Below are 12,924 nucleotides of genomic sequence, written 5' to 3'. Positions count from 1 at the left end.
TGTGTGTGTGTGTGTGTGTGTGTGTGTGTGTTAAAGCTCCTGTGACATGCATATTCTTCAAATACAAAAGGTCAAAGAAAACATCTTTATATTTAAGAACATTGGAATAACACACACAATTTTACACATTTTGTCAAATAACTGGCATATTTTCTTTTGAACTTGGCTCAGCCAAAGTGAAACAGGAAGTGACATCAAAGAGTTCCCCACTCTTTAACAAAGAAAACTCCCTGGTCTTTGTTTACTGAAACAGTAATATTTGAACTCTGACTTTTCCTCTCTCTCTCTGGCTGTGACTCAAAATAATATTAAGAAACATCAGATTGTTCTCTACAGTCTGTTGTTGGCTGTTGTAGCAACGCTATGTTCACATGCAGACATTCCCCTTTGACATCACTTCCTGTTACTTCACATGTAAATATCTCAACAACTGTCCATCTCAGCAACATTGAATTTCTTTTACAATATTTTATCAATGCCCTCTTTCAAATAATGAATTCATTTGTATTACAAAAACTTGACGTCACAGGCACTTTAATGTTCGTAGGCAGGACAGTTGGTTCTGTTGGCTCCTTGGTTAACAGCAGGAGAAACATTGCATTTGGATGTTCCAACAGGCCAGTGATGCCAAACACATCAGAACTGGTTTCTGATGGATAAAACAGGCAAACATTAAGTTTCTGAGGTGGCCTCCCAAAGCACCAACCCTAACCTGATTGAAGGTTTGTGCTCTATGAGTCAAGGTTGTTCCAGAAAATCAACCATTTCAAATAAATACTACCAATTCTGCCAAGAAGAGTGGTGAAACATCCAGCCAGAATTATGCCCGAAGCTTGTTGGTGGCTATAAAAAGCCTGTGGTCAAGGTGCAATGTCCTGAGGGACATTTATCCAAATGTTAGTTGGGTGTTTCTGTTCTCATCATTTTGATGGGTGGATTACAGAATATCCACATTTTCTGTTTCTAAAAATTATTTAACTCGTATGTTGTGTAATTGTTCCACTTTGGATGAAGAACGATTTGTTTAAATTATTTAAAAGCCCAAAATTCCTGCAACATTCATTCCCACGATGAGTGGATGTAAACCTCTGACCGTAATTTGATCAGTCAGATCCAAACACATCAGAAACTTTCCTCCCCTGATATACTGCTGAGAGCCAAAGAAAAACTAAAAAAATATCCAACTAATTGCTTCATTATTTCTGCATCTGTTGACATTTGGAGAAATATTATGGCACCAAAAGGGCAAACAATCAAAAAGCTAAGATTAGACGGACTCTTGTTTCTCTGCAAGATCCTTTTTTCCTCCTCTGCTTCTTGGATTTTATCCTCATCCTTCTGTCTCTCTCTCTCTGTCACACACACACACACACACACACACACACACACACACACACACGCACACATTATATTTTACACTTCTGTTATAAAAATCTCCAACAGAGCTCCAACACAAGTGGGTTTAACTGTGCAGGAGAAGAATTTCTCCACAGCTTTTGCTGAAATTTCAGGGATTAAAGTAAGTGACCAAAAGGCTGAGTTTGCCATTACACTTGAAGTCAAAGAGTGCAAGCTCTCCACATCTTTCATCTTTTCCTCTTGTGCACACACACACACGCATGCACGCACACTCGCAGTCCAGTATCCAAGAGTATTCAGCTGCAACAACAGAACAGCTGGAGTCTTCTGATTATAATGCCTCGCTTAATTCTGGCCTGACAAGCTCGCTCTCCGAGCACCGAACCAGTCAACAAGGTAGAAACAACTGGAGGTGGTTGGATGAGTGAGCGGATTAAGACCTTACATCTTTACTAAAGGAAAAATGACCAATTTGTAGAAAAGATGTAGTTAGAAATTCGTGGGTAAAATTTGGAAAAAAAACCTATGAAGGTCATTATGATTACCGGTAAAAATGAAATCAAAAGAACAAATTGCTTCCAGTTGCTGGTCTGGTTTCATTAAAAAAAAACTACTTATACAAATTCAAACTAAATTAAAATCTGGTGGTTCTATTTATTCTATTTTGTTTACAATTTCTAACACTAGAAGATTTTTCCACAGTTCCACAGCAGAATTTTTCACCTAAGTAGCAAAACACATCAAAATTGTTACAATTTTGGCACGCCAGCCTCACACAATCATCTGCTTTAGGGACAGAAATGTATCACGATGTCACCAAACTGTGGTGAAACTTGTCCACCAGGTGTCTGTAAAAGCATCACCTGTACAGACAGACAGATACACAACACAGGGATTTTCCACACTTTGGTCTTAGAAATAAAGATGTAGTCTGTGATGTAGGTGAAACCTTACACTGACTGGTCCTCAACGCATACGCTGAGTTCTAACAGGTACGGTACGGCACGATACGATGCGATGCGATATGATGCGATGCGATGCGATGCGATGCGATACGATACGATACGATGCGATGCGATACGATGCGATGCGATACGATGCGATGCAATACGATACGATACGATACGATGCGATACGATACGATACGATACGATACGATACGATACGATGCGATGCGATGCGATACGATGCGATAAGATACGATGCGATGCGATGTGATACGATACGATATGGTTTGATACGATGCTCGTTCCCACCATGGAGAAATTTGCACATTACTGCAGCTCGGTACAGGAGATGTTGAAAATAAAGTGAAACAGAATAAAAAAGACACTATAAACATAAACTTTATAACAATACACATAAACACACATACTGTATACATCAACCCACTATATATGCAGACATCAGACCACATTTGTATAATAATGCGTACAGCATACACATTACGCATTATGGGAATAACTCATGAAATATACTGTATATGTGAGGTGATGGCAGTACAGGTGAAGTATCCAAGTGACTCATAACATCAGGCTGTGTTAAAACTATTTGGCATCAGCGATGTCTGTTACCAAACTATAAAACCACTGGATGAATTTTAATGAAACCTTTCAGGAAGCAGCACTAGGAACTACAACTGATTACCTGTTGGGAGTCAGTCCAATTCAGGATGGCCACCAATCAACTTTAATCAACACAAAACCAGCTTCAACAGATACTGAGAAAAGATTTTGATGTAGCAGTAGCTGAGAGTCATGTGATTGGACAAAACAGTTACAACTCTCTCATTTCTCAACATAACTGTCCATCTTTAAAAACCCTGCCATGGAATCAGAAATCACATGAACATTGTCTGTTTGATTTGAGGTGGTATCAACAATTTTTAAATGAAGGGGGGTTGACTTTTTCACGGAGACTAATTTTAATTTGTATTTTTATTTTTAACTCTTAATTTCTCAAAAACAATTGCTGTTTTTATGTTTGAGGTTCTACTAATCATCTAAAGGGAAATATAAAATTTATTTCAAGAAAAAGTGTAGCCTGGTTAAAACCAGACCCTGTCCTTCACTTTGCTTCGTACTAGGGTCTGGACTTGCTGAATAGAGAATCGATTTCTTGCAGGAGGCGTGGCCTCTGCTGAAGCATGTGTTTGTTGTTGCTGTGAAGGAGGCTAAGCTAAGAAGCTAACCGGAAGTTGCGTGTGCTGTAAACAACCCTACTGAGAGGAGAAAAGTACCGAGCCGAACGAGACGACTGTAAATGAGAGCTGCTGCTTTGTCAGACAAATTTAATTTAATTTGAAGCCTTATCAACACAGACTGGCTTCATTCACTTCCTCCACTGCCGTATGCTAAAATAACTAGCAGACACTGCGCAGAAAATCAACGTCGTTCAAAACTCCTCCTTCTGTTTGTTGATTGGCCCAGGTAAAATAAACTACAAGCAGACACTGCACAGAAAATTGATATTCTGTTCTCTGATTGGCCCGGCTAAAAATCTACCATCGAAATCCATCTCAATGGGAGAAGTCCCAGAGGGAGCAGTGAAGGGAAACTAGAATTGAGCGGAGCTGCGTAGGAAGGCAAGGGTCAGGCTAGAAAACAAGGGACCCCAAGAAAAATAAATAAATAAATAAACTCTCTAACCAAGAGGAGGCCAGTAGGGGGCCACCAATTTTTTAAGGGTGGCATTGACCCGAGTAAATGCCTCTGTTAATTCAGTGATTCCCAACCAGGGGTACGTGTGTACCCCTTGGGGTACGCAAGCATATTACAGGGGGTATGTGGGAAAATTTCCCAGGTGTATAAAAATAAAAAATAAATAAAAATAGGACTGAGATTTGTAGGGCCCTATGATTTCCGAAATGCGGTAACTGCACACAGAAACATGGAATTGACACAAAACGGAATCCAAAACGTGGAATTTGACATAATTTGCTCATTTGGGTGAGTTTCTGACATATTTTGGACAAAACAATGCATTTTGAACGCTGCTGTTTTCTGCACCTGCCATTACCTGGATTATTAATTATTCACTTTCAAGGCAATGTTTTTATCTTTAAGCTTAATTTGAGTTGAAAAAATAAAATGCCTGAGAATGAAACGTTCTAGGGGGTTAAATAAATAATTTTCTTTTAAAAATCCGATGTTGTACATTATATAGTTTTAGGGAATCATCACGCTGAAGGGGGTATGACATGATGGCTCAGGGGAGTCTAAAAAGGTTGGGAACCACTGTATTAATTAGAAGGAAAAAAATTGTATAGGTCCTCTAGACGGGTTCTTCTTTAATGAAACGTTTCGTCTCTCTTCCAAGAGACTTCTTCAGTCTGAGAGTTTCAGGCAAAATTCAGGCTTTTGAGTCCTGGGTCTGACCCCAAACCCAGACCCAAACCAGTGGTTATTCCGTATGTTGCAGGTGTTTCGGAGAAACTGAGACGTTTATTTTCTAAACATGATGTCCCAGTAGCTTTCAAACCCCAAAACACATTACGGCAAAGGCTGGTTCACCCCAAAGATCCGGTGCCCCGGCACAAACAGAGCAATGCTGTATATGCTGTTAAGTGCCAGGAGGACTGCGACCAGTTATACATCGGGGAAACAAAGCAATCACTGTTCAAAAGAATGTCCCAACACAGACGAGCTACATCTAATGGCCAGAACTCTGCAGTTTTCACTCATTTMCAGGCCAGCGGTCACTCTTTCAGAGATGAGGATGTTCTCATTCTTGATCGAGAGGAACGTTGGTTTGAGAGAGGAGTAAAAGAAGCCATTTTTGTGAAGAAAGACCGTCCATCATTAAACAGAGGTGGGGGCCTCCGTTTTCAGCTGTCCCCCTCCTACAGCGCTGCCATTGGCAGTATCACTCCACTCCCTGTTAACAATAGGTATTAATTATTTGTGAACCAAAGCCATGTGCTGTGAGTATCAGTCACCTGGAGGCAGGACTCAAAAGCCTGAATTTTGCCTGAAACTCTCAGACTGAAGAAGTCTCTTGGAGGAGAGACGAAACGTTTCATTAAAGAAGAACCCGTCCAGAAGACCTATACAATTTTTTTTCCTTTTGATTTTTTACCTGGATTACTGAGATGCATCAGGACACTGTGTTAATTGTACAAAATACAGATTTTTTTTAATATAAATTTGAGTATTTGTAGCTGATGTCTTCTGCTAATTGTGTGTACTTTGAAGAATGTCCCTGTTTGGAAACAATGCAAAGAAAACTGTAGGTGTTGCATGGAAAAAAATGCACTTTCCTGTAACTTTACGCTCAATGAAAAAGGATGAAGTGAAGGAGAAAGTTTTGGACAGCTGGTGTTGACCTCTCCTCACTCCTCTGTGTGTGTTTGTGTGTGTGTTTGTGTGTGTTTACCCGTGTTTGAGCAGGGCCAGCAGCTCCCCGGCGTGGTACAGGTCGTTGCGCGTGATCTGGCTGAACCGGAACGCGTTCAGGTTGCAGAAGGTCACCGCCGGGAACGTCATGACCGGGGTCGCGACCTCGTCCAGCTTGGTGACGTGCGGGTACTCGAGGTAAAAGTGGACGCGATCCACGCACACGTACAGCAGGAACGTGAGCGAGGTCAGGAAGAACAGGAGCCACAGGAGGCGCCGCGCGCAGCAGCGCTCGTGGTTGAAGACGTGCGCGATGCCGTGGAGGGTCGAGCCGTGCGCGAAAACTTCCACGGGCGGAGGCTGGCTCGAGTCCAGCTCCTCGGGCTCTACTTTCAGATCCATCGTTTGAAGGCAGGGAGTCAGAGGAGAGAGGGGGAAGTGAGAGTGTTCATTCACCAGGGAGATAGACCGCCATCATCATCTTCATCATCCCTCGGAGCAGGTACAGGAGGACCACTCTTTGACCTGCTCTGTCGCCATCATTCACCAAGCCCACGAAGATAAAAAAAAAAAAAAACCTTTAAGCAGCTAAAACAAAGTCAGTGGCAGGATTTATGTGCACAAGTAGCGCCTTCCATAAAAAAACAGACTTAAGATCCAAAAACAGCGCGAGTCCATCACTGCGCTACATCCATGCAGAAGTGTTTATATCAGCGCTGCCGCGGCTCGGTTCTCCACACAACAAACCAGGAGGAGTTCCTCCGCTGCTGTGAACAGGTTATCTGCTCCTCCGCGGGTTGAACCAGGAGAATAACTGCGTCCAGTCGGGATCCGTGTTGAGGAGGTGGTCGGTGCAGAGTCGTGAGAGGGCAGGCTGGTTCCTCCTCCTCCTTCTCCTCCTCCTCCTCCTCCTCTGCTGTCAGCCTGTAAGCTCCGCTGCTGTTCACCTGTCACTGCTTTAGAGCAGGGGTTCCCAAACTTATCATCTGACCCACAAAATATTCATGGCAAAATCTTGAGACCCCAAATATTACTGGTCTGAGTACACAACCTTTGTTAATAATCCTAAAAACAAAGGCTACACAAATATAAATACTTATTCATACTTATTTTGTGTTTTTGTAATAATTATAGGGAAAAATATTACATCACCAATTATTTTATTACCCTTTAAATTGATTTCTGAAGTGCAGTGGTTCACAAACTTTTCAGCTTTTGACCCACAAAATAACAGTAGCAGAGACCTGTACCCACAACTATTTTTGGATGATAAACATTTGAATCAGGTCATCTAAACATGGGCATAGTAACAATATTTATTATTCTACATTTATACATTTTAGGCAACTAAGGCAAAAATGTAATTAATTTAGAAAATCTTTTCAAGACCCCACCTTGATGTTTCAGGACCCCACTTTGGGTCCCGACCCCAACTTTGGGAACCACTGCTTAAGAGTTTACTCATTACTCAGCAGCCTGAAGCCTAATGTTAGCTTCTGATAAATTTAAGTAGCCCCGAGCGAAAAGTTTTAATATTATGTAGTTTTGAAAATACAACCGTTTTAAACCTTCATTTGTACCTGTCTCTGTTAATCTGATAAATGGCAGAGGAGCAGGGACTGGACAGAGTGATAGGAGGTCCAGACGATGACCAAGAGTAGCATGTTGAGGATGTATTGGGGATGTACTGCTGAGATGATCTGACCTGACACTTGTGCTTTTATGTATTTTGTATTTTTTTTAATGTATTATTCATTGTTACTGTTATTTTGATGAGTTTTATTGCAATTGTTATTGTTTTGTTGTTGTGCTTGCCCCTGCTTTCAGGACAAATTTCTCCCACGGGAGACTAATAAATTATCTTATCTTATCTTATCTTATCTTATCTTATCTTATCTTATCTTATCTTATCTTATCTTATCTTATCTTATCTTAGTTGCACACTGCGGAGAATAACTTTATTGCGGCCATAGTAATTTATCAGCATCATTCTCAGCAACACCAATTTTGAAGTCAAAAGACACGTTATATTCAAAGTATCTGCAGTGGCGGATTTAGGATTTTTCTGAATAAGGGGCCATAAAGGGGCCACATTATTCTTAGAGGAGCCAAGTGGGTAAAAGAAAAAAAAAATCAATTTTATCGATCTTGGATCGATTTAATTTAAATGAGGGAAAATCAATTCACAGGACATGAGATCGATTCTTCCCCACGGCGTCTTATACGTGCGTCTGAGGCGCATTTCTATATTTTGTCACTCCTGGCTTGCCGTATATTTACATCCAGTTGACATTCAGTGCTAACATTAGCTTTTGATAACAAGTTGTCTGGATCAAAACAAAACAAACTAAGGAATCTCTAACGTTACCAGTGGTAGCGAAAACGAAGCGGGGTTTGACGAGCGGCTCATAGGCGCTCGAACCAAACTACGGTATGTAAACATCTGACTGAAAGTGTTCTCCACCGGCTGTTTAAATGTGTTAAAGACGACGTTCTAACAAAAGCATTTAGTTTTGTTACCAGTATTATTATTTTTAAATGTTAATAAAACATCTTAATGAAATCTACAGTGATGAAATTTAGTAGTTTTGATAAGTTATATGTATTAAATATTTTTATTGAACATAACAACAGAAGGTAACAGAAACATTACAAATAGACAGTTTTAAGATAAGATAAGATAAGATAAGATAAGATAAGATAAGATAAGATAAACCTTTATTGTCATTGTACAGAGCACAATGAAATTACAGTTCAGAACGCCTCTTCACAATTTTTTTATACACTCAAAAGGAGTGGGCAGAAGTTTTATATTAGCCCACCTCATCTCCTGCAACCTTATTCCCATCACTTCTCATTTATCAAAAATAATTATTAATTACTTTAAAATGAATGCATCCAACAACACTGTCACCTGCAATTCCATTATACTTTAAAACTTTTTATACTTGTGACAGTTTTCTTTCAAGATTGAACAGTTTAATTTAAAAGTTTGTCCTTAAAACCTGTTGTTTATATTGAAGAGAAAAAATGGTATTTTATTGATATTGTATTTTGCAACTGTGTTGCAAAATATAATATCAATATCAATAAACATTTTCATTGAATCGAATCATACATTGATGAAATACTCTCAAACACACAGCTTGTAAGAAAATCCAGCCATTGTTTTTTAGTGGAAAGACTTTTCCTGCAGAATTGTTTAAATCTTAAGAAGAGAAGATGATATTTGTGAGCTTGATTCATGCCGGACTTTCCTATTTGACTCATTATCGCCTCTAGTATTTGAACATGGAACTGCACCCGCCATCATCACTCTTGGGCAAAGGACAGATCAGATGACTGACAGGACAGGGGCTCTATAGGGGGCCAATCAAATTTCAGCTAGGGCCAATGCCCCGCCCCTAGAACTGCCCCTGACTGTCGGTCAAATGGTTGCTACATTGCTAAAGTCATCCAACTTACGCTTAATTTTCAGGCAATGGCTCATGCTAACTGGGCTAATTCTCATGATAATGCTAGCTTGTGATTTATTGTTTTTGTTAATATTTTCAGTTACCAAAGAAAGAAATTCCAGTCTGACACTTGTGTAAAGTTAGTTAAGTTAAACTGTAATATTTAGCAGCCCACCCCATAATTAACAGACCATTTCGTAGCTGAAAATTGTTAAATGTGAAAAAAAAAACTATGCTTATGAGGTACAATGTCATCATTGTGTCATAACTTTTATTTTATTATAGATCTCACATTGCATTGATTATTCTTTGCTTTGCCGGTATTTTATTATTATTATTATTTTTAGATTTTTAAGAAAAAAATTGACATTTATTTTTTTTATTTAAAAGTTTTTAAGGTTTATCAGAAAAAAGGCTTTGTTAAAAACATTCTTTAAAATCTAACTTTTTTTATCATAATGAAAAAATAGCACTAAATAACTCAATATCATAGTCAGGTCCACACAAGTCTTCACCTGGAAGGAGTAGAACAGCTGACCTGTAGATCCAACTAAACACTGCTGATCTGCCTGTCCATAGACTGAAAGGCAGCTTTCTGAGCTGTGAGTTTCTTGCGTGAATAACTTTTACAGTCGTTGTTGCTTCACATTGTTCCCCTTCAGGAAAGTTTGTAAAAAAAATTTCATTGAAATCATTTTTCATCTCATCCATTTCCCAGTTCATTTCTTTGACATAGTTTCCATTATATTATGAATAAATCAAATCTATATTCTTGCACTGTTTGTTTATTTTGTAATGCAGTGGCCGCACGCAGGACGTTGTGACTGACAGCTGACGGTGCATCCCTGCCTCAAAATGCCTTTCTCTCTGCTCTCTGCCTCCTGTATAGGAGGCATTATCTTGTGGTTGCAAATTGCAACAAGTAAATAATGTTCAGTTTATTTTCCTCCTTTACCATCAGTGTGTGAATGGGTGAGTGATTGTAAATGTAAACCGCTTCATAAGTTATATAAGTTCAGTCCATTTACCATTTTACCACATTTTTACATTTCATAATCTTGAAGAAATTTATAGTTATTACAGGTTAGTACTGATGTTAGAAGCACAACACTATATTCTTAGGTTTTCCTTTTTATAATGTTGACAGTGTTTAATCTATTATGTTTTGATTGATAATAGATTAGTTACATGTCCGAAATATCTATAACAACACATAATTAAATGTTATGAGAACATTAGATGAGGATTTTGTCTGAATGCCTGTGATTCTGCTGTAGGTCAGTAGGGGGCGAACGCAGGCATTGAAGAACATGTATAAGTAAAATGTGGGTCATTCAACTTGCAGGACGCCTCATCATAGATGAGATTCTTTATAAATATCTAAGTTACAAATCTGTTTTTTGAGCTTGTTGCATTCGCACAACTCCAGTATGGTTTTTATAGCAACCTCAGCGTTTTCTCAGTTGACTTGTAACTTGCAACTACCTAATTGTCCATTCCAGCTCTAATGAGTAACAAGGTCCATACTCGTTCTCCGAGGTTTTTTCTGGGATCTGTTGGAGTCACTCCTCCAGTTTTGGAGGTCAAAGACCAGAGTGCTCCAATAACCACTAGAACTACCACTGAGGCCAATATCTCCAGCTTCTTGGGCTCCTTCCTGATGTCACAGTCACTTCAGATTGCTACATTTGTCACCAGCACTTCCTTTTCCCACAAAGTTGTAGACATGCCTGTTTGTCAATCTGGATCTGGAAGTGCCACCGTACCTTAGCCCTGTCATTCTCCACTACCCTTGCGAGTGTTTCTCACTTTGATTGTGGGAACTCCAGTTCATACTTGGCGCAGATGTTCTTGTATTTTGTTCCAGCCACTTGGTTATAGTGCTCCGTGTATGCTTAGTCTGCCATCACCTTGCATCCTGATTTGATTTGCTGGACTGACTTGAGGCCATCTTTGCACAGCCTGCACCTTGTGTCATGTCTTGTATGGTAGACCTTGGTCTTTATTGCTCTTGTGCTGCCATTATTGCCTCTGTGCTGACCTTCAGTCCAGCCTTCTCTGGCCACTGGTAAGATTTGTTTATATCAGCCACTTTCTCAAACAGCTGGTAGCACATGTAGAGGTTTATCTTTACATCACGGTTCCTTTTGTTACACCTCTTCCACATTGGGCTGAGACATTCACTCATCACTTCATCATCACAAGCTTTCCCCCTGAGGTACTCCAGGATCTTAGTAGCTTCATCCTGCATGGTGTTTCTGATATTCACGAGTTCTCTGCCTTCCTCCTGTCTCCACAATGTCAGGATGCTAGACTTGTGGTGAAACCCTCTATGTATTGTGAGGTGACTTCTATCTCCCCCTTTAGACAGTTTGTTATACCATCTGGGTATCAGATGATTGGCATTGCATGCGTGTTAATGGCTTGGACTGTATTCTTGTCAGTCAGTCGGCTTTTCAGGACCTACAGTCCTCTCTGTCAGTACTTTTTTGTGGCTGACTTCATGGTTTGCCTGTAGGATCTCAAGGTATCTTTTAGCTCTCTTGGACATCTACAAAGTAGCCTTCAGGTTTGATCTCTTCAGTTGTGATCACTTTGCCTCTCTTGCATATCACTTGATCCACACTTATCCAGCCTAAATGACATTCCAATGTTTTTGGTACAAAAGTTATCTTAGGACACTACAAAAACATTAACATACATTACATTGTGAAACGCCAATTACAGTAGTTATTTATCTAAGAAAACCAGCGAATTGCATTTAATCATCACTTTGTCACAATCCATCTTCCTGAGATGCACATTAGTGACTGTGGGAAGGAATTACTTTTTTTTTAGCAAGAAGAAACTTCCAGCAGAACCAAGCTCAGCATCAGCTACCTACCTCAATCAGCTTGGATCAGTTCAGTAGTCTAAGCTTATAGCAGCACAACTGAAGGACAGCTTAAGAAACACAAGCTTCACTTAGCATCAGTTTTGGCCTTTTCTGCAGCTTCTTCAAAAAAGGACTTGTGGGCATCCTTTTGTATTTAAAAAAAGTTTGAAAATATTATTAATTTGAAAACTTTTTCTCCACAATTCAGTATACAATTCATTTCTGCATAATAAAGCAGAAAAGAATCACACATTTGGGAGTTCAGTATTAGTTTTAATCATCAAGTTCTTTTAAAATGACTCGGCCACATTTTTAACTTGAATAATTAATTACAAATAGCTTTGTGCAAATTATTTCTTGTAATAAAACTTTAAAGCTGTTGAACTTAAGATGAAACAAAAGAATAATACAAATGAATGTAGCAATACTACAACAGAAGGATATCGAAACCATAAAGTTTGCTTGAATTAAACGCTGATTCAGCAGTGATTCCAACTCTTTATGTGATTTATGATAAGAACCGCTCCTTCAGTGATTTGTGCAGCTAGAATTTGAAGTTGCTTTTTAGTCTGGTGTACGTGGAGTCAGGTGATGCATCTTTCATCACATGCGATAAATATTTTGTGATATTAACAACAGCTTCATTTGGCCTTGTATAGCTCAGCTCAATCTATTGCTCGAAACAAAAGCAGGGGACAGAACGTCATTGTTAATTCATGAGTTTAATTTAAACGTGGAGCTTATTATTTTGGCTTGAGATCCTGTTGGTAATGATTTTTGTTTTAGAGAAGCTGTTCAGATCCTAAACTGGCATTTTGGAGGTGTTTCAGGCCAAATCTCTCTCTCTCTCTCTCTCTCTCTCTCTCTCTCTCTCTCTCTCTCTCTCTCTCTCTCCTGGAGC

The 12,924-nt window shown here is 39.4% G+C and overlaps 1 protein-coding gene across 1 annotated transcript in view; it reads right to left on the bottom strand.

Moving 5' to 3' along the window:
- Positions 1 to 6,580, bottom strand: part of LOC106524248 (acid-sensing ion channel 1) — a gene marked incomplete in the record, with an annotated part of 118,048 nt that extends 111,468 nt beyond the window's left edge. Inside the window, 1 exon segment of the mRNA XM_014017973.1 lies at positions 5,734 to 6,580. Coding sequence (XP_013873427.1) covers positions 5,734 to 6,095 — 362 coding nt within the window.
- Positions 6,581 to 12,924: the final 6,344 nt, after the last annotated feature.

The sequence above is a fragment of the Austrofundulus limnaeus genome, unplaced genomic scaffold (genome assembly GCF_001266775.1).
Source record: "Austrofundulus limnaeus strain Quisiro unplaced genomic scaffold, Austrofundulus_limnaeus-1.0 Scaffold180, whole genome shotgun sequence".
In the NCBI taxonomy this organism is placed as follows: Eukaryota; Metazoa; Chordata; class Actinopteri; order Cyprinodontiformes; family Rivulidae; genus Austrofundulus; species Austrofundulus limnaeus.
This window is presented reverse-complemented; position numbering and strand designations above follow the sequence as displayed.